General features: G+C 47.8%; 1 protein-coding gene across 1 annotated transcript in view; it reads right to left on the bottom strand.

The window, feature by feature from the left end:
* Positions 1 to 26,516, bottom strand: part of PRKCA (protein kinase C alpha) — a 294,600-nt gene that overhangs the window by 146,114 nt on the left and 121,970 nt on the right. The window contains exon 3 of the mRNA XM_080677648.1: positions 17,002 to 17,084. Within this exon, the coding sequence (XP_080533774.1) occupies positions 17,002 to 17,084 (83 nt within the window). The remainder of the gene's footprint in view (positions 1 to 17,001; positions 17,085 to 26,516) is intronic.

The raw sequence follows: 26,516 nt of genomic DNA, 5'->3' as shown, positions 1-26,516 counted from the left end.
AAATAAAATAAAGAGTGGGAGCTGTAAAACCTTGACTCAGAACTCCCACAGGGTCATTGGTGCTGAATTCTATTGGTCAAAGGAGGGCACAAAGCTAGTCTAGACTCGCCGGGCTGGAGAAATGGACTCCACTCCTGACCAAAGGTGTGGCAAAGCCATGTTATAGGGCAGCACGCCACAAGGACGGAGGATCTGTGGCCATTTTCTTGCAACATACCACCTGTACCTCAGAATCGTATGTTCTATTGTTTCTATGTAAAAGTGCATTGTAGTTCTCATGACTTAGTCTCCCTGCAGTCACATGGCAGATCCTGAAGGGTCGGCGGGAAGTGATCCTGGATCAAGGAAGACACACCCAGACACCTGTCACCGGTTACGCCTCACCTGGGGGAACAGGGTAGGCGCATCTCCAGGCGAATACGACTGGAACACATGCTCTGTGAGCACGGGGACTATGGTCTGTTTAGTTCAACTGCTGGATCCCAGTGCACAGAAGAGGGTCTGGCCCACAGCAGACAAGCAATGAAGGTCTTGAAATGCTTCCTGCGGGCTCTGAACTGCAAATTACCGAGCAGCTCTGCAGTGGGAGATGAGGACCGTATCTGACATCCGAGATCATGGAAGCTTGTGAGTACGGGTCATCGGAACACAACTGTTTATACGTCAGGGGCTACCCGTACTTAGGACTAGAGCAGAGAAACGATGTGCCCAGGTGTTCCCAGATTAATCCTCCGGAATGACCTTGAAAGATCCTTGGAAAAGAAAGCAGAACGAAGTAGACTGACTGCATCATTCCAACAGAACAAAAAATGCTGTCAGAAGTGGGAATGTCTGCCCTTGTTAACATGATAGGAATCCGAACTGTGAGCAAGAAATCTGCAAAACACACAGTCCTCCACTCAACAACAGCTCTTCCACAGCACCAGGAGCTGAAAACCAAGGGTGCACAGAGTAGGTGCTTTGGGAAGGAAGTGCAGTTAATGACGGTTGAATGCTGGGTGGTTAGTGCTGGAGGCCCATGACCCCTGCTGGTTGCCTGACCCCCTCCCCACAGCTGAGGCCTCAGAATGAAGTGGCTTGTCTAAGGTCACTTGGCTAGTGAAGGGCAGAGTTGGGACCAGAATTCAGGAGGTGAGACTGAGCGCTGAGCTCCTTCCACTGAGCCCAGCTGACAGTCGCCAGCGGTATAAACAAGCTTTCGAATATAAGCACCTATAAATAGCAATTAGTCAGAGTCTTGTATTAGACGCGTTGACATCACCCGAAGGCAGCTCTGTTCGTTGAGAGCCCATTTGACGCTCACTCTGAAACAGCTCCCGAGTCACTGCCTTCTTCCCTTCCACCAGCACCACCTGGGCCCCCTCAGGTCCAGACCATATCTTTCTAGAACCTTCCAGCAATCTCAGCGCCATAACAATGTCCCCTCTTCTCCCAAAGCTCACCGAACATTCATGTGCATGTGCTGTTGTCGGCCACCTAGACTGTATATTTGTCAGGACAGGGAGCGTGATTTTTCTAATTCTTTCTCACATTCCCACAGTACTGGGCAGCCATCTGAAACACACACATTTTGGCTAAGTGTAGTAATAGCTAATATTTACTGAATGATTTCCATGGGACAGGCAGTGAGCTAATAAGCATTTTACAAGCATTTCATGTCATTCGTCCACAAACTCTATAAAGTATGATTATTTGTCCTTTGTCATCAGATCAAATAACTGAGGTTATCTAGGTTAGCTGACCTGCTCAAGGTCACACAACTAGGAAGGGTATTTGGAGCTGAGACTCAACCCTAGGATTATTTGACTCTAAAGTTGATGCTAAGCTCTGGTCCTTTCCAACTAAGACCTGCTGAGTTCGGAGTGGGGCCCAGGAAAAGCATTTGGGAAAATGTGCCAGGTGAGTCAGGGGCACACCAGGTTTGGGGGTTACTGCCCCACACTCTGCAACCCTAACTGATCAATCCTGCTTATGTTTTTCTGAAACCAGAATGATAGGATGACCAGAACCTGACAAGCTCTCCTCAGATGACTCAGGTCATACACACTTCAGAGTGCTGTCTTCTCTCCTGTGCTCAGGCCCTTCATGGAACCCTCTAGGGCAGCCTTGGGCAAACTACGGCCCGCGGGCCGGATCCGGCTGTTCTATCCGGTTCTCACGCTCTCCACTCCTTTACTTTGAATTTATATTAGTTCACACAAACCATGCTTTTGTTCCGGCCCTCCGGTCCAGTTTAAGAACCCATTGTGACCCTCGAGTCAAAAGTTTGCCCACCCCTGCTCTAGGGCCATCTCTGGATACCAACGGAGACCAGGGGACACCAGGAAGCTATTCCAGGAACAGTACGGAGGGTCTATCACGCAAATCCTGACAGCACAGCCTGGGAGGGAGCAGAGTTCAAGGCTCCATTGTTCATGGGGATCTCATGATGATTAATGCTCTAGCCCCATTCTTTGGGTATGGATTTAAAAAAAATTTTTAAATATATTTTTATTGATTTTAGAGAGGAAGGGAGAGGAAGAGATAGGAACATCAATGATGAGAGAGAATCATTGATTAATTGCCTCCTGCATGCCCCATACTGGGGATTGAGCCCACAACCCAGGCATGTGCCCTGACCAGGAATCGAACCATGACCTCCTGGTTCATAGGTCGATGCTCACCCACTGAGCAACACTGACCGGGTGCAATCACGTGCTTTTAGACCATCCCCGAGTTTCTCCTTCGTCAGTGGTCTCTCCTGCTTCAGTTACTGTTTCCCCCAAGCCGTTCTCTCCTTCAGGCTCTGCTCAGAACCCAGAACCCCTTTCTGCCCAGCATTGCTGACTCATAAAGACAGTAATAAATACTAAAACAAAATAGACACAGAAATTGCGGGAAGCCGAAGAAAAACGGGGATGCTCTGTAATGAATAGGTGTCCCATCCCATTACAGCCAGCCTCATTGGCTTTACCCCAGTTCACAGGAAGTCTTGGGATGTCCATCAGCTCTTCCCCAAGGCCTGGTACGACCTTGCAGGTCTGCTGGCCTGTGCTCCCAGCTCCTGGCTCCCAGGAGGATGTGCAGCTAGGACCCTAGCAGTTCCCTGCTGGACATCTTGTGGGATTAGTGGTCCAGACCAAGGGAAAGATCGCCTGCCCTGTCACACAGAATAGGAGCCAAAATATGGCCAGGAGGGAAATGAGATTGACCAGTAGCCAAGCGGGGGTGGGGGGGGGGGGTGGGGGGTGGGGGGTGGGGGGGCATGGTTTGAAGGAAGGGTTCTCTCAGAGTTAAATTCCCCATTTCGTTCTTCACGCGAGCATTCTGTTATTTCAGAGAACAGTATTTTGGAGACAGATCCAAAAGTAGAAACCAGGTCTCGCTATTTCCCAAGCCCGTGTTCTTGTTTTTCAGAGTAAAGGGATTAAACAATTCTTGACCCTATTTTCTTTTCTTATGTCTATGGTAAAAAACCGTAAAACCAAGAGGACTTCGTCCTCTCCAGGAAATCGGAGCTTGTCTCACACTGGCCCTCTTTCCAACATACATTCTTGTCTTTAAAGAATACAGGCCGGGCCAGACCAGATTCACCACTCCGAAACTGGATGTTTACTCTTAGTTGTCCTAATTAACCAACAAGAAAAAAAAAAATCACATTTCGGTTTTCCTTAGAACCAAGTTGAACTTCACCTTGTCATTTTTTCCCACTCTTCTGGGACCCGAGAGACAGTACTTTTACTAGAAAAAGTAAGTGTGAAAAGCAACTCAGAATTCGAGAAAAAAAAAAAAATTCTCTGTGGTCACGCACGATCATTATCCTTACAGACGAGTTTATATCTGGAAACTGGAGATGATTAAAAAGGATAGAAATGAGAATTCTGACTTTGATCGTCACCATATTCTGCCTTCCCATCACTCTAATATGCCACTGGGACTATATTTGTACTCCTCCACCAGATTAAAACAAGTTAGCAATTGCCACACTCCCTCAACGTCTGTGAATACCCTTGTTAGAGAAACTGCAGATTGCCGCAGAAACCCTGTAAATGTCACACATTTTTAGTACTTTTCTTTCCAGGGGGGTAATTTCCAAACCAAAATTAGTTGAAGCTACAATTTGGTTTGTGTTGAGTGGGCAGTTTCCCAAAGAGTCCTGTCGATGCTGCCTGTCACAAGGTGGCTGAAGTGTCTCATAAATGAAGGCCCCTGGCCTCCTAATGTACCAGCGATGCCCTGGTTTGTTGAGACTTTTCAATCACTGCAGAGTTGTTGTTTTTTTAATAAATATTCTGTAGCAGGTTTTTTAAAAAGAAATAAAATCGGGAATGACAGACCCAGGAGAACTGCGCTGAGTCTAAAATAGCAGCTGCAGGTGGTACTGGAATCCCTCTACTTTTCCTGTTAAGTCTGAGGGCAAATCTTTTGGGTATTAGAAGCCCAGCCATCAACCGTCACTCAGGAATAAGAAGACAGGATGCTCGAGTTAGAAAAGAATGTGGTCATCCAGCCAGCATGGCTTAGTGGTTGAGCACTGACCTAGGAACCAGGAGGTCATAGGTTCAGTTCCTGGTTAGGGCACATGTCCGGGTTGTGGGCTTGATCCCTAGTGTGGGGCTTGCAGGAGGCAGCCGATCAATGATTCTCTCTCATCATTGATGTTTCTCTCTCTCTCCCTTCCTCTCTGAAATCAACAAAAATATATTTAAGAAAAAGAAAAGAATGTGGTCAATTGTTTCTGTAGCTCAAGCAAAAATGTGTAAGTTAATAGTAAGTAGAGACCCCTGAAATTTAGGGGGGAAATGGTTGCTAACTGCATTAACGTTGATAGGCTGAATTAGACGTGCTTTTTGAGTGCAGGGTAAATATAAATAGACCTTTTCATTCAAAGTCAACCTGTTCTTCTAACAGCTCAGCAGTCCAAAGCCACCTTATTCAATACGTTTCTTGTAACAGCAGAGCAAGCGAGTTCTGTCCGTGACCAGGGATCTTACAGGGCAGCAAGAACTGTACTCAGCTACATACAAGGGAAAACCAATCCCCGGAAACACGTGTAGGGGACTGGTTCTCCCACAGAGCGAGCCCACCTGGAGAGCTCTCAACACAGACAGCGGCCCATCCCAGACTCAGCACTTCTGTGGCACCTGAGTGCTTGCCTTTCTAATGAGTGCCCAGGTAATAATGGAGTTGCAGGCGGGGGCTCTGAGAACCACTGCCCCCAGGAACACTGAGGGGCATGGAAGCAGGAGACTCAGTACTTACCAAGCACCAGGGTAACTCCTGGGAGTGTCAGCAGTTGAAAGGTGAGTGAACGAACACCAAGAATGGCTACAGTGTTTGCTGGCAAGGGAGAAGGCCAGAGACAGTCCCAAGGCAGTGAGGGGCTACCACACCTTCCGGGTGCTTCACCCCACCCTCAGACCCCAATCAGTAGAGTCGCATACTTGGTAAGATGCCCCGCATTAACATCTGAGTGGGCTACCTGACAACTTGCTAATAAAACATTCTAACTTGGAGGCCTCGGAGCATTCAAACAATTATGCACGGCCATTTCTCATCTAGGGAGTCAATTCCCACCTCTCCACGGTCACTGAAAATTTCTGCTGCGAATTTCCAACAATCCCTTTTAACTTTTGGCTTGCTCCTTGTCCTGTCCCACTCAACAATCTCCCCACACACTCCTTTCTCAATAAGCCTATGGGCCAAGATCTTCACTGGCTCACGGTAAGGACCTGCCCTGACCAAGGATGGAACGCACCACCTACAACTGACGACCCGGATGTATGCTTTGTGTTTGTGGGTGTCAAAGTTATGTCTTTCATGTAAGCGCCCAAAACACGGAGTTTCATGCTTTCTACAACGTGCATTGTAGACAACACTGAATAAAGGCTCTGTGTTGACAATGACCTGCAGTAACTCTCCGTTATCAGGGAGTCCCTCACACTGTATCACAAAGCAACTCCAAGATCTGTTTCCATGACAACAGCAGCATCACACAGGCAAGAGAAGGAAGAGGGTGCAGAAAGGCTCTTTTGAAATTATTACCAAAATGCATATCCAGTTTAGGAGACTAAAAGCAATCTTTTGGGCATTAGATTTGAGGATGAAGTATTTTCTTTCTTGAATATATCCTCTAATGTGGCTATTTAAAAACACCTAACAGGAGGAATTCATTCAGAACACTGTACATACCATCCATCTGCCAAATTTCAAATCTAAAATTAGGTTACCAGGTTCATCCATTTCCCTTAGAAAACTCTAGCAGAAATAGACCAAACCTCTCGGATGGCCATCGCAGCGAAATCCTGCCAGTTCAAATGCTATGGTGGATATACGGCATTCCTTCAACAGCTACAAGCTTATAGGGAACTTCCCAAACCATAATTTGTTTCCGAATAAAATTAAAATTGGGAATATCTTATGAGGCAGACGTTCCTTCAAATGCCTGTCAAACCATTTACCAAGTCACATACTGAAAACAACTCGGAGTGGTATGCGTTTTCACTAAACCTCGTGTTATCAACACAGACGAGAGGGGAAATGGCATTTTCCCTTTCTACTGTGTTTGCTATTCTCCCACAGATGAGGTGACACCAAAACGAAACCCCAAACAACTTGAGTAACCGCCTCCCTGCCTAACACGCTGACCCACCATGATGCTTCATTCACCGATGATCACAGAGGAAAGGGCCCTCGGACTATAAACATGCTGGAACGGCAGCCGGAACTGCGGCCTATTTGGTTTTCAGCCACTGGGAAGCAAGGTTCCTTCACCTGCGTGTGTACCAGCTTATTTCTGAAACTTGCCTCGTTCTTCTCTGTTTATTCTAGTTCCATAAACCAACGCGAAGCTGGCAGCTCTGCCCTCAGGGTCCCTCTGAGCACCGTCCCTGCCCCACAGTCCACGTGCTCACCATGTGCTTCGCACACACGGCCCCAGGGGTGACTTTCAACCTCGTCACACGCGTGGAAGCCAGACGCTGAAACAAGAGGGCGCCTGCACAAAGAACTGCGTGCCATTCTTCATTCTCAGTGACCATCCCTTGTGCTGAAAGGCTGCCGCTGGCTCCAGGGTCACCGAGATGCTGTATAGCATGGAGAGTGACTCAAGCAGCACCTCGCTGGTCTCTATTCATGTGCTTGTAACTCAATGATCACTTACTGAGAGCCCAGGCTGAGGGTAAGCACCAGGACGGGGGATGAAAGACAGGTGTGGCCTTAGGCGCTGCAGCGTGTGGTCCAGACCATGACGGCGACAGTGGCGTCATAAACGTCTCCCGAGAGGCACCCCCTGGAGAACGGGCTGGGAGAAAGGAGTCCGGGGATGGAGAGGGTGGTCGGAGAGAAGAGAGGCCAAATGTGATGGTTTAAACATATCTATTTTTATTGATTTCAGAGAGGAACGGAGAGGGAGCGAGAGAAACATCAGTGATGAGAGAAAAGTAACTGTTTCACCATAGTTATGAACTACATGGACTAAAACAAGATCCATCGTGCGAACCATAGGAATAGCTTCAGGGTAAGCCTTTGCGTTATAGAAGCGTTTTCCCACGTCTTTATAATCATCACTCATAATGCCTGCTCACTTTCCATCACACTGATGCATCCCAATCGGCCTAACTCAGTGGTCAACAAACTCATTGGTCAACAGAGCGGCAAACCGCGGCTCGTGAGCCGCATGTGGCTCGCGAGCTGCAGTTTGGCGACCACTGGCCTAACTGATCAGCAAGAATGTGTGCAGACCACACCGGTGGCGGTGGAGGGAACTCGAACGAGGAGAACGTGCTCTCAGGCCAATATCCGGCCACGCCATCCTTTCCGATGCTGATCCCATTAGATGAACGTTATTCTCAAGGTTTCAAATGTGACACTTGTCCCACTTATCCAGAATGACTGCTACCCAGAACCTGGCCACGATTAGGTCTTCTAAGGTGGCTTATAGATATGCGACTTGTAAGTGAACCTTACAGACCACATATTCTTAACATGAAGATTATGAGGAACATTAAACCTCGTTCATCCCAGTTGGTTTCTTGACACATGAACTTTTTTTTTTTTAAAATAGAAAGGGGACAGTGCATCTCAGTTTGCTTATAAGCTAGGAGGCCACTTCAGGTCCTGCATTTCCTAACTGCAAACAGGGACAGCACTTATAACAGGTTATACGGAGACTGGTTTTCGAGCATAAAGCCAGCCCCAACAATACAACAATACACTATTTAAAAAGACCTAATGAATTCCAATTCCAATGGGGAAAAAGAACTGTGCAAACAAGCTTAAAACAACTGTGTGTGTGTGTGTGTGTGTGTGTGTGTGAGTGTTATAGAATGTAGCTTTTAAAAAACCTTGACCTAAATGCCCACAACTTCAGCCCTCGCCAGTTTGGCTCAGTGGATAGAACATCAGCCTGCGGCCTGAAGGGTCCTGAGTTCGATTCCGGTCAAGGGCACACGGTGGGGTTGCGGACTCAGTCCGCAGGGGGGTGTGCAGGAGGGTGTGCAGGAGGCAGCTGATCAATGATTCCCTCTCATCATTGATGTTTCTCTCTCTTTCTCCCTCTCCCTTCCTCTCTTAAATCAATAAAAATATATTTAAAAAAATAAAAAAGTAAATGCCAGCAACTTCAGAAAAGAATTTGGGTGGGGGGAAGAAGTAAGTTATTTCATTGAGAAAAACAACCACTACCTTCTTCCTCATGTTCAACACACACAGTGTAAACATATACAGCTGCTGGGACACTCTGCAAAACTCCTATGTACTACAGCAAGAGCAAGATCCAAATACAATTACATATTTAAACACCGGGTCAAGGCTTTACCTAAAAACACCACCCTACTTTTCCCCATACGTTTCTAAAATACGACACACTTTTCCCCAACCGCCGCAGTCATCCAGGAATTGTAAGGAAACTTTTGTGCATGATCTTAATCCCTAATTCCTGGCTCTTGGGGCTCAGTGACACAAGCTCTTTTCCAAGTGTTTTATCTAACTATTTTGGTGATAATTAAAAGTCAACGTACATTTTAAACATTGAGGTTTCTGATTTATGGAGCTCGAATTAGGCCATGGCGCTGATGTAACAATGACAGTGGCGCCAGGGTGGAACTAAGAAAAGTTTCTCCGTTTTAGCAGCTTTCATTTCTTCTTTCCTGTGACCTCCTTCCGTGTTGTCTGGAACCATAGCAAAAAGATACTGCATCTCTTATTATTGCAGTGCTGAGGTTACCGAAGTCATAAACACACAGCTCCGTTTCTTGGCAAGTCCTGCTAGCTGACCGGCAGTCTAGCGAGCAGGGAGAAGGAAGAGAAATGTATTCCACATTTTGCACACAAGTGCAGAATTTGTATAACCACATGACTTCATAGCTGTGATCTCAAAAAAGGAGGACTTTCTCCTGCATCATTTTCTTGCAGTTAATGTGAGAACTCGGAATCTGCAAGCTTTGAGGGTTAGAGGTAGAGATGGTCTAGGAGAGATGGAGCTGTAATGTTTTATCCACTGGGCAGGTGCTTATTATTCTTTATGAACTCAGAGGTGATTTATTCGTTCAGCTGAGTGATATTATGACTGAAAAAATAATTCATTAGCAAAAGGAGAAGCAATTTCAACCTAATAAATCGGAAATGCTTATTATTTTACAGCGCGTTGAAACTTGACTCTGATACTTTTCTGCATACAAAACACAAGTTTCTTCATAACTGCATTACAGAGGCATTTAGGATGTCAACTACTTCTGAAAGATTTGACATTTGGCTGTAGTATCCATATGTGGGTTAATTTTCTCATGGGCCTTAAGGATGCATTTGAGAAAACAATGAAAGATAAGACTATAAGGTTCTGTTAAATTGTACATGTATCTTGCTTCAGTTTTGTTCATTAATTTATACCCACCCAATTACATAAAGCAGATTTGGAGGGGGGAAAGAGTATGAAGAACAACATGTTGTGGGTTTTTGTTTGTTTGTTTTGAAGATACACCCAGTGACACAGTAGGCCTTGGGTTTAACTGGCATGGCCAGTTTATGAACCATATGGTGTGACGTTATAATCACAGAAAGCGAAAAATCTCTATGGAACCTTGGACATTTCCTTTTAGCTATATTATTAGAAGGAAACAAACAAACAAGACCCTGTAAGATTTTTCATGTCTCTCGTAAAAGTAACGTGCATTCACCCATCCGCCCATCAAATATTAATTGAGCACTTACTATGTGCCAGTTCTAGGTTAAATAGAAAAGTACAACTACGTCCCTGCTTTCATGGTGGTGGAAGAGACAGACAATAATGAAACAACAAATAAATAGTATGTCTTAGGTGGTGATAGGGGCTATGTAGGACATGGGAGGAGGAAAGACTTATAGAAAATAATCGGGGAAGGGCCATCTGGGCAGAGACTGGAGTGGTGTGAACGAGCATCCCTCTCTCTGGGAATGAGACGCAGGCAGAGGAGCCTACCAGTGCAAAGGCCCTGAGATGCAAGTGAGCTTGGCGTGCTCTGCTCCCGCAAGTGGACGGGGACCAGATCAGTCACCTCGTTGACCAAGGGAAGAAGTTCGTATTTTATTCTAATGGTCAAGGAAAGCCCCTGAAGGGTTTAGACCCAGCAGGGCAGTCATATGATCTGCCTGATACATGCAAAACAAAACAAAAACCCGCTCTGGCTGCTGTGTGGAGCATACACGGTAGGAGACAAGAGCAGAAGTGAGCAGCAAGTTAGGAGGCTACTGAGCAAACTGTGTATTTTTGCAGAGGTTCTTTTGTTGCAGTCTCCCATCACGTGGCTCCTGGATGAACAGACATTTACTCGTGAGAATAAGATCGAATATAAGCCAACAGCTCCTAACCGAAAGTGGGCATGTGGACTGGCAGAGAAGGTCTGTCTCACCTAGGTATGCGATTCCTTTTTAAATTTTCAACTTACCATTGGCTTCCCCATTTTAGTTCTGTACATTAAGTTACTCTAAATTACAGATTTGTAATGAAAAAAAAAAAAACAACCCACCAAATAAAACACGTGATTAAAATGAATTATCTTAACCTTGGTGCATCATTCAAACTTAGCAAATGCTCAAGAGAGCAGCCTGCCTTTCTAATTTTAGGGCCTGCTGTGTTCAACTCCTCTTCTTTTTCAAGCTTCTCTGGTCTTTTGTGATTAATTGTAGTAACAGGGGAACGACCTGTTTAAGAACAAATGAGTCATGATACAGCTTAATATCTAGAAACCTACAATCACCCTCCTCCACGGAGAATATCACTTCCAAGTATGAAACTCTCCTGCTTTAAATATTCCTACCCCGCGTTAATGCTTCAAAGCTTCCTGCCCTGAAAGAGAGGTGGGGAGAGACAGGCTAGGGATCTGCAAAATGCAGAGAGCCCGCAACGTGCAAACTGCTCCTGAAAGGCATTTGTCTTAGGTAGGTTTATAACAACAACAACAAAACCCCCACAAAACCTCGCCTATTGCAGAGCAAACTTGTAGCTCAGGGCTCCCCAGGAATCCGGCTCCAGCGACAGGCTCCCCAGGGGGCATTTCCAGCATCAGTCCTCAGGGGCAGGTTAATTTGATTATTTGTACATCAACTATCTGATATTCCCAAGTCACTTGTAGGGGTCAGGAAGAATAAATAAGGAAACCATCCTATCTATTTTGGATCCCAACCAGTCCAAAGGCTATTATTGCCCAGATCCACCAAAGAAATAAGGCAATGGTTTCAAACGGCTGTTGTGAAAAGTAGGCAAGCCGACCATGTGGATCCCGCACCATAATAGCGATGTGGATGAAACATCCACTCCCCGGTGCTGGGGCAGTTCCGTGACCATCTCAGGTACAGCGAAAACTACTCAGGTAACTGGAGTCCAGATAAAAACAGCGGGTGATCAAATTAGGTTATCAGACCTTCATCCACTTGCTCTCTTTGGTTCAACAATATGTTTCCAGCGTCCATTCTGTGCCAGGTTATGGGCTGGGCTCTTCGCTTTTAAAGGGAAAAGACAGAATCTGCTCACGGAGCATCCACTGCGCAGGCGTAATCATTAAGCAACGCAACAACTTAAGAAAACACACAGGCATTAACTAAAAGGGCCCCGAAGGCTACCGGAGGGTCCCTGTGTGCTCTGCCTGCTTCGTGCACGAAAGTCTCCTTCCAACCTGATGTCAGAGACAGTTCATAACTTTCATGAGAAAAATCACTTCCTGCCGAATCCTCTGACCTCCTCTTGTACCCGCAACAGTACTGCCCACCTTAATCACGCCCCTTTTCCAGATCTGGCTCCACCCCACTTTTGGCTGCTTTCCCCAAACAATTTCCACACTCTCAAAGGCTGACAATTTGCCAAGAGGGAGGTTTTGAAAAGAATGTGCTCCTGGCCTTCCGTGCTATTCTAAGAGCGGCGTTCCAGAGATGTTTGAGCCGTGACAACTTCAACTGTGGGACCGAGCTGAAAAGCCCCCAGGGTCCTGCAAAAGCAAGCGGGGGGGGGGGGGGGGGAGACTCTGAAGCGCCCTGTCATCATCCCGCACACTTCTCACCAGCCAAACCTTGGGAGGGGGAGAAGGGGCGCTCCACTGCCCGCCTGCCTCCCCAAGCGCATCGTCAGCACTGCTGCGGACAGGGGGCGGGGGGCACGTCTTTGGGGCTGTTTTTAATTCCAAGCTAAATTAATTTGGTGCAAAAGTAGCAAGAAGTCCCTTCCCTTGTGGGAAATGCTTCTGCTGCGGTGAATCTGGTGCATACAAGAGCCCGCCCTCCGGGGATCGGAATCAGCACAGGAGACGTTGTTAGGCTTATTTCCCTGAAATAGCTTGTTTTTAAGGTGTCCCGTGATGCCGCAGCCCGTGAGGAGTGGTACCTGTGGGCGAGCGCCGGGGTGGTGTCAGGACCTGGCGAGGGTGTCGGCGGAGGTGCCCCTGGAGGGAGCCCAGAGCACTGTACAGAGCACTGCGGTTTCTCTCGCAGGTGTTCTTGCCACAGGGCTTCTTGCAAAAACTGCACACACACAGTCCGAGTGAGGGTAGAGGCAGTGTTTATTAAAATGCATTTCACTTTCAAAGTTGAGCCATCAGCTTCTAAAGTGCACATACGTTTGGGGGGACAACCTGTATGTGTCACCTGAGTTTGTGTGCCACTGGATAACAGCATTTGGCGAGAGATGTAACCCCCTTAAGCAGGGGAAACTCGAAAACACTGGTCTGCTTGTAAAAGAAAATTGTGAAAAGGACTATAATCCATTTTAACATGTCACCACCTTTAGAAAGCCTGCCCGCATTCTCCCATTAGATGCTCTCTCTCCCTCCACTTAAAAGCATTTTATTTCTTCGCCACGTATGCAGCTAGCAAATTCAAGCTCTTTTTAAAGGATGTTTTTATTGATTTCAGAGAGAGGAAGGGAGAGAGAGAAATAGCAATGATGCGAGAGAAGAATCATTGATCAGCTGCCTCCTGCACGCCCCCCACTGGGCATTGAGCCCGCAACCCAGGCATATGCTCTGACCCAGAATGGAACCATGCTCTCCTGGCTCACAGGTCAACACTCAACCACTGAACCACGCCAGCCAGGCCAAGTACAATCATAATTATTGGCCTGCTCCGCTCATCCTTATATCTCTTGTGATATAAGAGAATGTATTGGGAGGGCAGGAATGAAACTGTCTTCACCTTCACATCTTCACAGCATGAAGTCCTTAATAAGTAAGTATTTAGTGATGGAATGGAATTGAGGGCTGAGGACAACTTTAAAGACCACTAAGTTCATCCTCTATATTTATTTAAAAGAAAAGAAGAACACGGTCTAGGAAGGTTTGCAGTGAGCTACCTGGTAGGACAGAACACCCAGTTGCCACGCCAGGGCCCTCCTGAGCTCCCGCTGCTGCCCTGCAAACGCCATGTTTTTAGTGCCTGCACCTTTTACAAGCCTCGCTTTCCTCTGTCAGTTCAAGAGTATAGAAACCTTTTGGGTGTAACTGGGTTTGCTCACGAAATTGTCTTATTTCCATAGCAAAGGTAAGAGCACACTTTGAGAAAATAGATTTGCTCATTAAATTTATTTCCAGATTTTTTTTGTTTTAAATGCCTTGAGTTTTGTTATAAACGAAGCTTTGAAACAATTTAGCAGCCTTTTATTATTATTATTATTATTTTTAATTCAATTCATTTCTAAGACACCAAAAAGAACTTGAGAGCAGAGAATCCTCAAGACTGTCGTGAAGAACTGAAAGCAATTTTGCTTTCCGGATGTGCAGCCCTCCACAGCGTCCAGCTTCACAGCAGGTATTACTTTTGCTTCGTGGCAATGTGTGTGTGTGTGTGTGTGTGTGTGTGTGTGTGTGTACACACTGTGGCTTTAAGAGCAGGACTGACATTGGTATGATTCTCTGAAAGGGCCACTTAGCAGCTTTCCTCTCTTAAGGCGCACAGCTGATGCTTAAAAAAAAAAACACCCTTCATCTTCAGGACTCACCCCTCTGCTCACCTCCACTCCTACACTCACACACAACTGTCTTCTCCATGTCCTACTTCTCAGACGAAACATGTCCAAGGTCATGCCCTTGATCGGCTTTACCCAAGGGCCCCAAACAGGCTCTCCCTTTGGGCCAGAGACCCGGAAGTCTTTCCCAACAGCTCCATCTCACCGATCCCACAAGGGCCAAGAAGTGCTGGTTCGGCGCCTCCGTGCACCCTGAGTGGGTTGACTTGTCCCTCCCCGTTGCCTCCACCAACTCCAGGCTCCCCCCTTCTTGCCCTGAGAGCAGGGGCCCCTGCGCTGGTTCTCCATCCACGGGTGCTTCCCCCTCGTCACCTGCACATCCAGCTCACTTCCTGCCCAGCTCATTTTCCATCAGGCAACCAGAGCCACCTTCACAGGATGCCAACAGGATCACGTCATTCCTAGGTTAAAGCCTCTCCCTGGGTCCTCACTGTTCCCGAGACTGTGTTCAAAATGCCAACCACACACCTGATGCCCAGCCGCTTGGGTTCTTTCACGTACGGGAACTCCTTCCCACTTCAGAGAGTTCCCACTTGATCTTCCTTTTATCAGAAACAGGATTCTGCAAGGTTCCAGACGCCCCAGCACGCGTGCACGCACACTCCCTTTTGCTTCCCATCTCCTACTTATCCTGGGAGCTTGGCTTAAACGCCATTTCCTTGGGGAAGCCTTCTTACTACCTAGAGTAGGACCCTCAGGTAGATCCACCTGTTTCCTATTTTAATTAGTGATATTTTAATCTCTATCTTTCCCCATATTGAGTTCTCAATAAGGTGTATTTTACCAAAAGAATGAAGAGGGAAGGAGGAAGGAGCAGGAGGAAGGGGGTCAGGCAAAAGCTGTTTATAGCCCTATAGCGTGCACTCCCTCCCCAGCCCCCCAATTCTTGATGGGGCTGAAATGAGAGGAGACAGAGACAAATGAGCAATGGGAGATGGAGTTGAGAATAATGAGCAAGGAGGTGAGAGGACCACCTCAGGATGCCTCGGGCCAACTTTCAGAAAAGCTGGTGCTCTTCATTGGCACCCATTTTATTAAAAAAGTGCCCCAAATGGGGACATGGATGGGAGCATGGGAAAGGTGGGGCAGTGACACTCCATAGTTTTCTGTATGAAGGCAAGTCATCCAACATGTCCTGGCCCACGAGGACACAGAAGATCATCAGGTGGCCTCTGGCTCCCCGTTCTGAGCGTCCTCGTGGGACGGTGGTGGCTCAGAGCCGGACACCCATTCTGTGCCGCCTCCACCCGCATCCTCACTGAACGCAGCAGGTTCCCTGCACCGAGGGGCTCACGGTAAGCCCCTTGAGGACATGGACTGAAACGTGCAATGCTGAGCTGCTCAGAGCTCCCATGAATTCGTCGCCTTCTTCTGGGGAGGGGAGAACCCAGCCCTGCCCCCACCGCACGTGCCCCGGGAAAATCAGTTACCTGGCGGGCACCAAACCCACAGGCAGAATCCCTTAGAGCCGTGGTCGGCAAACTGCGGCTCGCGAGCCACATGCGGCTCTTTGGCCCCTTGAGTGTGGCTCTTCCACAAAACACCACGGCCTAGGTGAGTCTATTTTGAAGAAGTGGTGTTAGAAGAAGTTTAAGTTTAAAAAATTTGTCTCTCAAAAGCAATTTCAATCATTGTACTGTTGATATTTGGCTCTGTTGTCTAATGAGTTTGCCGACCACAGCCTTAGAGCATGTAACGTAAGCATCAGGGACTACAGTGACCCGGCGAAGGCAAGTCCGAGTAAAACGGCCTACAAGTCAGGCCCCCCACGCAACACGGTTTTGTTCAGTTACAATATTACTTTCCGTGTAACAGCCCAAGGCTCTTTCCGCTCCATATGGGGGAGGGGGGGCAAAGGAGGCTTACAGTTGTATGCGAAACAGAGTTTATTCTTGTCGTATTATTTATTCACTACTGCATTATTTTCCACACGAACAACTGCAAACCGACTTTGCCCCACCCTGTTTCTGATGTCCCACCCACCTCGGCTGATCCTGTCTTGGGCACACAGACGCTCCGTAGAGACAGGCAGACTCACAAGGCAGATCAACAGCACCGTGGGTTCAGCCACGGCAGATGTGAACTTCTTTAAATCAACAGGAGCGTTTGTAACCCATCATGAAAGGCAGCAGGGCTCTCGTGATACGAACCAGAAATAGCGTGTCACGTGGGCCAAAAGCAGTGACAGGCCTGGCAGTTAGTAACCTGAGGGGCGATTCACTGTATAATGTGTATAATGCATCTTCGGGAAAGAACCGCATTGTATTGCTATACATTTGGTGGAGTTAGTCCATGTGGCTGCCCAGAGGGGAGGACGGAAGAGGACCAGCCGACAGAAAATTCCCCGATCCCCATGCGGTCCAAACCGGGCTTAGAAGGACCGCACATCTGTTTAATTAGCATAAGGCAAACAGCACGTGACTAACCGGCAAGTCTTCCCATCAGCAGTATGGGCCCCAACAACAGTTGTTCAGGCATTAAAAACATTAAACTTGGAAACCACATGGATATCAAGCAATAGTTCCCAGGTTACTTACATCCGTGTCGGGTCCCTTATCCGCACCCGGACAAGAAAAAGTAACAAATTCATGGCACCTCTTGTGAACCACAAAACAGCAAACTGGGGGAGAAAAAAGAAAGTGAGCGTTAGAATAGATTGGATTTAGCACATACAAGCTTCCGACATGGGCTATGTACTGCTAGGAGTCCATTTAATTTCAGTACAGCCAGAACCTCAGACATCAACTAGAAGGCATTTCATTCAAGCCTCAGCAATATCGATGAGACTCGCAGATAACGGCATCACAGGACGCCAGCGCTGACCCGGCTGAGGATGCCCAAACCGTGATTCCCGCTGTTTGCAGTTGAAGACAAAGAGAGCCAGAGGCTGTCAGACAGTGTCTCAAGGTATAAACCAAGGATGGAAATGTAAATTACTTTGCACTGTCCTATACCAACACACTCACGCTCATGTGCATGTTGATAAATGTCACAACCTGTAGGTGACATAAACTATAGAGCGTTTATAACTATAAATAATACATGGATACCCCCAAATGTGGGCTACAGAACTTCCTGAGCAAAATTCTGAACTGGAGACACTCATGAAGACACAAACCCAGCTTATAGGGAGTAACAACAGCCCTTTGAAATGAAGAAAGGCCGGGGCACACCCTCACGCCTTCTTGTTTCTGCCTGCTTGCCACACAGATGTGTGTGTGTGTGTGTGTGTGTGTGAGAGAGAGAGAGAGAGAGAGAGAGAGAGAGAGAGAGAGAGAGAGAGAGAGAGGGAGCCCTGAGTGTGAAGGTATGGGTATGCAGAGCCTGGGAAGTAGGATAGGATGGATTGTTTTCTCTTTAAATAGTTATCACTTAGGGTTGCCATAATACAATGCATTGTAACAGTACATTCAACAAAAAGAAAATGCAGGCTTGGCACTGAGCAGGCAGAGCTGCACCTATGAGGGAGCCACCTATAGGAACACGACAACTGAAGAGCTCTTAAAAGAGCATCCCTTAAGAGCAGAGATGCCCTGGATGAGGGGTTCTTGTTCACTGCCTGCCACGCACATTGGTGCGGAAGGGGGTGGGAGAGAGCCCTCCCTCCCCACCCCCCGCCGGGCAGCACCCAATGTGCTCAGCTCCTACCAGCCCTCGACAGGGCCTTTCCACCGTGTTCCTGCGGAAAGCATGTCCACGGCCACACTCTAAGGATGAGGAGTAAGGCAGCGCCGTGATGCACACATCCGTCTCACCCGCTGCGTCTCCCCAGGCACAAAGCCATCCTTCACTCGCTGGAGCCAGGGCAAGTTCCTAAAGGAAGAGGCTGGCGGGGCTTTACTGCCTCACGGTGTTTTTATGGATACAGTGTTTCAAAGGGAAAAGAAACATTCTCATTCCCTACTTAATCATTCAAACATTCCGGGTCTTCCATCTCTCTTTCCCCGTTTTCTCAATCCATCTCGGCATTCGTTAGGAAAACCCAGGTTTATCAAATCCCTTTGGAGGGCCAGTTTGTTTTCTGTATTGGTCCTTTCTATCCCCACCAACCCATCCACACGATGGTACGTCTCCAGCTAACACTATTTCTACTATATGCCCCCCAAATCTCACACCCATGTTTTTTCCTAAGAAGAACCAGGCCCTCCCTGCACAGTATAATTTACAGGCAGCACAAAGCCCCACCATCTACCCCAGAATACTCCTTCCCACCTGCCTAGGAGCCCCCCACCTTCCATAGAAGTCTCGGACCCAGATGTGTCTGGGAGGCCCACTGGGATGTGGAGGAAAGGCTCATGTGTTTCCAGAGACCCATTTACACGCAGGTTACCCGAGGGAGAAAGACCCGGGAGGGAGGCCTGTCCAAAGACCACAGGTTTAGAACGGATGATCTGAAGGAGGATATAGACCCCGCCCAGGCCTGGGTGACTGAGGAGAGATCTGGGTCAGCCCTCCCTCACCCCGACCCCCAGTGGGGGGAGCAGAAGAGCCGGGATGGGGAGCACCTTGATATTGGTGAGTCCAGCATTTGCCAGGGAAAGGCTGTCCCAGAAACCTGAGCAAGGGCCAGAGATTCCCAAATCACTGATGGCTGGCCGTGACCTTTGGTTTCAAGTTCCCGACTCAGCTGGGTAATGCGTATCGTGTAAGACCATACGATGCACACATTTGAGAGGTCCTGCTAGCGTCGTTGAAAAATGAGGAAAAGACTCAATAAAACAAGAGAATGCGCAGGGTAGACCTGGAGGCTGGACAGCATGGAGTGTCCTCAGGCTGAACAGGAGGAGATATGGTTTGTGTCCTTTAAATGTGGAATTCTCAAGATCTTCATCGAACCACATTATGGGGAGCAAGGGGAAATGGGGAGAGGGCAAGGGAATGAGGGGGTACCTGTCACAGAGTTTGCTTTCGATAAATAGTTGCCTGACCTTAGCAAGGAGGGGGGCAACATTAAGATAATAACCTCCTGGCCAGTGTAGCTCAGTGGTTGAGCGTCGACCTATGAACCAGGAGGTCATAGTTTGATTCCTGGTCAGGGCACATGCCTGGGTTACAGGCTTGATCCCCAGTGTGGCGCGTGCAGGAGGCAGCTGATCAATAATTCTCTCTCATCATTGCTGTTTCTCTCTCTCTCTCTCTCTCTCTCTCTCTCTCTCTCTCTCTCTCTCTCTCTCTCTCTCTTCCTCTCTGAAATCAATATATATAGACAGCAGCAACTCCATTAGAAGAGGTAGACATATATCATGATGATTCCTGCTGGGTCCTTGGCTGGCCCCTAGCCCTTTAAGAAGCCTTTGCTTAAGCAAGCACAGGAGGGCCAATAAGGCTCTGAGATGGAGCCTCGTGTTCAAAGGCTTGGGGGCCCCTCTGTTTGTATAACCAAATGGGAGGTTTTAAAATAGGAAGCTGTCCTGCAGCTAAAATCACAAGGTAAATCTTCACTCAGTTATTCTCAAAGCACAAAATTGCTTTCCCCCAATCCTCTCTGTGATGTGCTTATGCCGCCCCACCGTGAGGGATGCCACATGAAATGCACCAATCACACCAAGCAAAGGACGCGGGAGGACACGAATAATAAAGACCATGGGCTTGGCCTAGTCATGCTTCTTAGCGGGACGTGGCTTTAAACCTGAGAATGCTCGGTCTACTGGTCCATGGCGCACACTAAGTTTACTTATGGAAGCAGATGAAATGGAAATTAAGGAGCGTTCTGGCCATCTGTCAGAAGTATGTTTCAGAGACAACAAATAACAGTCACCTATGTTTGACTCAAGAACTCATAAAAATTTCAAAAGGAAAAGCAACCCTCGTGTGGTGTGCTGCCGTGTGGATGTTAATGGTGCTTCTCAGCTGTGCTTGTTCATTTTTATTAATATGTTTTTATTGACTTTAGAGAGAGAGGAGGGGAGAGGGATATAAACATTGATCAGCTGCCTCCTGCACGCCCCCTGCTGGCGATGGAGTTCACAGCCGACCTAGAATGGAACCTGTGACTTCTTGGTTCATGGGTTGATGCTCAACCACTAAGCCACACCAGCTGGGCGTGCTCAATCGCTTAAAGAGAACAAAAACCAGCAAAGGGCAGGCCAAAAGCCAAACACTCAGTGAGAGAGAAACAACACTCCCTTCTGACACTGCACCCGGTCCATGAATCTGAGAAGAGCTCGCTTAACTAGGCTGAGTTCTGGCCTCTGGGGCACACCTGGGCCACCTGAGACTGCTCTGTTTGTGTCAAATGTCACCATCACGTAAAGGGATGACTTGGGGCTCTTGCTGCTGAACAATGTTTCCTAGCGTGAACCTGGGCAAATGGCGAGCCCACAGTTCCAAGCTCCGCTCATGCACAGGGCTTTCCTATGGTGAAGCGAGGCTACTGATGAAGGAATCGGCGGCAGCTAAGCGATTCCTGCCCATCGATTCAGTCCTCCTCAGCGATGCCACCCCCACTTGTCACACACCAATCAATAGGCACAGCAACAGTGGCCACACCGGAGAGAACGTAAAGGTGGCTGACTGATCACACCTTCACACCCACTAGGAAGCCATTGTTGAGAGAAAAGAAGACAAAATAACCAGTGAAGGCAAGGATGCGGAGAACTGGGACCTGGGACTTTGCTGTTGACAATGTAGAATGGTGGAGAAGAGTAGGGCTATTTCTCAAAAAATTAAACACAGAACTGCCACCATATACTCCAACAATTACACCCTGTCTCTTAATCTATTGGTAAAACGGGGTACCCCTACTTACACTTGACATGGGCTGCCATGCTCACTGAGGGGAAGAAATACATACTCATAGATATCATTTTCCATTTCTCTTTTTAAAAATATATAATCTCCTTTTGCCCTCAAGTCCATGTTATTCAATCTCAGGTCAGAGTCATGGAAGATGGAAGATACAGCGTCCATCCCCCCCCCCTTTACCTATAGTCAACCAGGTTCTGAAAATATTAAATGAAAAGTTCCAAAAATCAACACTTTATAACTCTTAAGTTGGGCCCTGTTCTATGAAATCTCATGCTGTCCCACTCCATCCCGCGCGGACGTGAATCGTCCCTCTGTCCAGCTGTGGGCGCTGCCCCCGCACCCCCTTAGTCACTTAGGAGCCTCCAGGTTATCAAATCACCTGTCAAGGGATCCCAGTGCTCCCATTCAAAACACCCTTATTTACATAACAATGGCCCCAAGAGCTGGCGATCAGATGTGCCACGGAGAAGCCACAGAGCGCTTCCCCTAAGAGAGGAGGTCCAAGTTCTCAACTAGATAAGACAATGTAGCATCCCCATCACCACGAGAAGGATGCGTGCAGGACAGGAAGAGAGTTGGCGGGAGGCCACATCCTCAGAACTTTCACTGGACTACGTTGGTATAGCAGGTCTTTGTTACTGTGTTCATCTCTTCCTGTTCCTAATGTGTAAATGAAACTTTATCACAGACGTGTGTGTATAGGAGAAAACGTATCTATTATGTAGGGTCCCCGACTACCAGGTTTCAGGTATCCCCTGCGGGTTTTGGAACACATCCCCCATGAATAAACAGAGACACACGATGCATAAAGGTTCCCTGTTATCCCAAATTAATGGGGTTAAAGCCATTATGTAGCAAATCCTGGCTCCAACAGAGAACCTACTAAATTTAATAGTTCAACTTTGCTTAGAACAGAAGACTGGCAGCTGAGCGTCCGAGAGCTCCTTTTTTTAGATGCCTAAATGGCTGCCTTCGTGTGAGATGGTTTTAATTAAATCTTGCTTAGCTGGAAGGGATTATGAACGGTAATGGCACATCAGAACACAATGAAAGTGAAAATCTAAGGCGAGTGAACTGTTTCTTGGTTTTGTAGGGAAAGTAAGGAAAAATGGAACTTATATTTGCATGTTAAAAGGAAATTATTGGCTTCACATTTGTAACAGTGAAAACAATCTTCTCGTGGGATACATGTTCAAGGTGTATAAAAACAAATCAAATCCACGTGTTTTATCACAGTCTGGGGAGGGCCATTCTTCAGGCAGCACGCGGATTCGGGCTCTAGGCATTTGGTACACACGCCCATCAAACTCTCCACAGAACCCCGGTCTCCCCATTTCTCCTCCCCTCCCCCCCAGGAGAATCATCGTTAACCTTTTTCTCAACTCCCTTTCTCTGACGTCACCAAGTCTGACGGATGCTCCCTTTTCTGCATTTCTCCCTGGTCGGATTTGCAATACACTTTGAAGGAAAGGGCCGAGGGGTTAAAATGAGATGTGAAGGAAGGGGAGACAAGGGTGGCCCCGAGGTGATTAGCCAGGGCACCTGGGCGACGCTGTCACCATCATGGACATAAGAGGGAGCCTTCGGGTGAAACAGAGAGCAGAAGAGTAAGGAGAGAGGTCAGATCTCCGTGTTGGCACGTCGCTCACCCCCGGACTTTTCAGGAATGGGAACCAACCAGACATCCTTTAAAATGTCATTTTCTTCACATCTAGCTACGCCTTCATACATATGGCAGAAGTCAATAGTCCTGAACACATAAGCTCGTATCATACATGCGTTGTATTGTTTGCGCATGTCTGACCTGACTTTTCTGTACTTGTAAGAGGAAGAATCCTAAATGAAAAGGGAGGCCTGGGTTGTGGGAAATGAAGGGAAGAGACCAGGAGGTAAGAAAGAATTTACCTGGACCTGGGGACTGGCGGGCTGGGAACAGGGTCCACCGGAAGGACATGGGTTGCAGGAGACACGATTCTCTGCATGGTTTACACAGGGGGTCCCGTGTGGACAAGAGGAGGAGGATGTGCTGGTGGGTCTCCCAGGTGGATGTGTCAGGCAAGCAAGTGGAAGGTCAAGGTAGAGGTGTCAAGACAGCCTAGGACGGTGGACGGGGTTTGGGAGGCATCTACGTGGCTGACAGCTGAAGGCAACACAGTGAATGAGGACTCCAAGCCGCAGAGTCGTGGGGAAGCCCCCATCTGTGGCTGACGGTGGAGAGGAGGAGGTGGGCTGGGGGTGAAGCAGCGAGCAGGGCCTGGGGCTGAGGGCAGAAAGAATTTTCAGGGAAACTCTGATGATCACTGGCCCGTGATGGCCCCGGAGCCACACACCTGGGAAAATGCAGATCATGGTGGCAACACATATGCTAACAGATGATTGCTAACCAGTCTCCTTCCTTTTACTTAGTTCTAGTATCCCTGATTCTTCAACTCAGACTGAAATGAAATAGACTTTTCTGATACCAACCACTGATACACAGTAATAAAACCTTAATGCCCCGGTAACTGTATTATAAAGGCTCGTCTGCTTTATGGAAACAAACAAAAGTCCCTTAAAGGTAAGTTGATGTTGGAGGGAACATCCTCAGGTTTGATTTTTAAGGTCCGATCCCGCAGTGTTTTTGTGATTTCAAAATCACCTGAAGAATCCAACTTTCCTTTTTCATCTGTCCCTCAGGGCGTAGAGCCACGTGACTTGGCAATACGAGCTCCATGTGTGAACACCAAAACCCGTGTGCATGTTGACCCTAAAAAAATACATCGCATGCCTTCAACACAAGTGTTCATCAAGCCCCTCATACTAGACTGCAATATTTTTTTAAAGACTTTATTTTTTGTTTTTTAAGAGCAGTTTAAGGTTCACAGGAAAACTTCATGGAAGGTACAGAGATTTCCTGTGTATACTCCCTGTCCCCACACATGCACAGCCCCGCCCCCTGGTCAACACCGTCACCAGAGGGTACATTTGTTACAACGGATGAACCTACAGTGATACACTGTAATCACCCAAGTCCACAGTTTACATCACTCTCACTGCATTACTTTTAAGTCTTTTCTTTTTGCCTGGGATGACTTTACGGGGTTTGTGAGAGACCTACAAGGCACTAGCACAGTGGTTCTCAACCTTTCTAATGCCGCGACCCTTTAATACATACAGTTCCTCATGTTGTGGTGACCCCCAACTATAAAATTATTTTCGTTGCTACTTCATAACTGTAATTTTGCTACTGTTATGAATCGTAATGTAAATATCTGTCGCGACCCACAGGTTGAGAACCACTGCTGTAGAGCCTAAGACCATCGGAAAACACAGATATTTACATTACGATTCATAACAGTAGCAAAATTACAGTTATGAAGTAGCAACGAAAATAATTTTATGGTTGGGGGTCACCACAAGATGAGAAACTGTATTAAAGGGTCGCAGCGTTAGAAAGGTTGAGAACCACTGCCTAGGGCAGCTGTGGACAAACTACAGCCCTCGGGCCAGATCCGGCCCGTTGGGCTGTTCTATCCGGCTCCCGGAGCCGAAAGAGCGGAGGGTTCTCTTGCTCTCCCCTCCGCTCCTTTACTTTGAATTTATATTAGTTCACACAAACACTCCATCCACGCTTTTGTTCCGGCCCTCCGGTCCAGTTTAAGAACCCATTGTGGCCCTCGAGTCAAAAAGTTTGCCCACCCCTGGCCTAGGGGATCAGGACCTGCTTCCTGGGCTCCCAGGGGACTCATGTCTCAGAACACAGGCCTGCCTACAGCATGAACGCCCGAGACCGTTCTCTCCTCTCCCCGTGAATTGCATGCCACTTGTTTAAGAGCACTCTGAATCTGTAATACTGACCCGCACCCCCAATGCAGACGGGGAGGGCCTTTCAGTCCGAAGCAGCAACGAACAACAGCAAACTCATAAACTAAGGTTCTGTTCACACCCCCAAAGGGAAAAATAAGAGCCCACAAAGATGATGGCTGACTAAGCAAAAAAGTGATTTGAACCTGAACTGAGGGTATGAAATGGAAATTGTGAAATTTCAAATACATCTGGGGCATCTGTAAAGACTCATTTGGTCATGATTATAAATGAGTTTAATAAAGTCCAAACGCTTAAAGGGTTCAATATAGAAGTGTAATCAGAAGCCCCAAATTAAAACCACTGACGCTTTTTTAAAAACATGGCATGCTTAATATCCTAGCTGGTATTTGCAATCACATTCGTGACAATGACCGTGTGAGCACGATGCTTTCTGATGACAGAACGTTCCGTCTCAGTCTTCAGTGGTGAGGCAATGGAGGCTCCCACACCAGCATAAACGCACCCAGAAAACAAACACCTGGAACCCCCAGCGCCCAGAGACGTGACCTGTCGCACTCGCCTTCACGGAGGACATTACTAATTTACAAGCAGGAAGCATCGCCCAGGGTCTGACGATAACAGCATCAGACAAGACTTCGGAAAGAACCTGCCGTGGTGGTTTACAAACTGGAAGCCTTTTGGGGGTCCGGGTAGGTGAGTAACAAGGTTACCCCCCTTCCTTGCCTCCCTTTCTTCTTGTTTAATTCCTGCTTTATGCGTAAGCCAAAGTGTTGATATCCTAGCAGCCTCATGAATAGTCAACATCCTTAGCACCAACTCGGTCAGTAAACAAACCATTTGGTTACAAGCCGAAGGTCAAGGGTGAAGCCAAGAGCTGAGTGCGAGGCCTTCGGGTTTCATGACGCACAGTCCTTTGGGGGCATCTGCTTAAGGGAGACAGTGGAAGCCCCTGAAGAAGAGACGGTGGGCGCCCTGAAAGCAGTGTCTAGGAAGAGGTGTGCTTGAGGGGTGAGACAGGAAGTCAGGAGAAGAGGGGAGACAAGCCTGGGAGAGAGGCAAGGGGAGAGCGGAGAGCGGAGCCTGAAACCTGAAGGCGGGAGTGTTTTCCGAAGAGAGACGTTGCACCAGTGTCCCTCTCACAGGAAGTCTGAAGAAGCTGACTGAGGCTAGTCTGTCAGATCAGGGACTGGAGGGTGTGTCACACAGCGGCCATGGTTTTGGCAGTGGTAAAAACAGAGGAACAAAATGCAGGGTGGGCAGGAAAGCAGGCAGGAGAGAAACAGAGGCAAAGGGTAGAAAACATTCGGTTCAGTTCAGTTCTGGTCAACAGCCCTGGCCGGTGTGGCTCCATCGGTTGGGTGCTGTCCCCTGCCCCGAAAGGCTGCTGGTTCGATTCCCAGGCAGGGCACATACCCAGGTTGCAGGCTCGATCCCAGGGGGTGGAGGTGCAGGAGGCAGCCAATCGATGTTGTGCTCTCACATCAATGTTTTTTTTTTT

The sequence above is a fragment of the Plecotus auritus genome (genome assembly GCF_963455305.1).
Source record: "Plecotus auritus genome assembly, chromosome: 7".
Taxonomy (NCBI): Eukaryota; Metazoa; Chordata; class Mammalia; order Chiroptera; family Vespertilionidae; genus Plecotus; species Plecotus auritus.
Note: the sequence above shows the minus strand (reverse complement) of the source record. Positions and strands in the feature narration are given on the sequence as shown.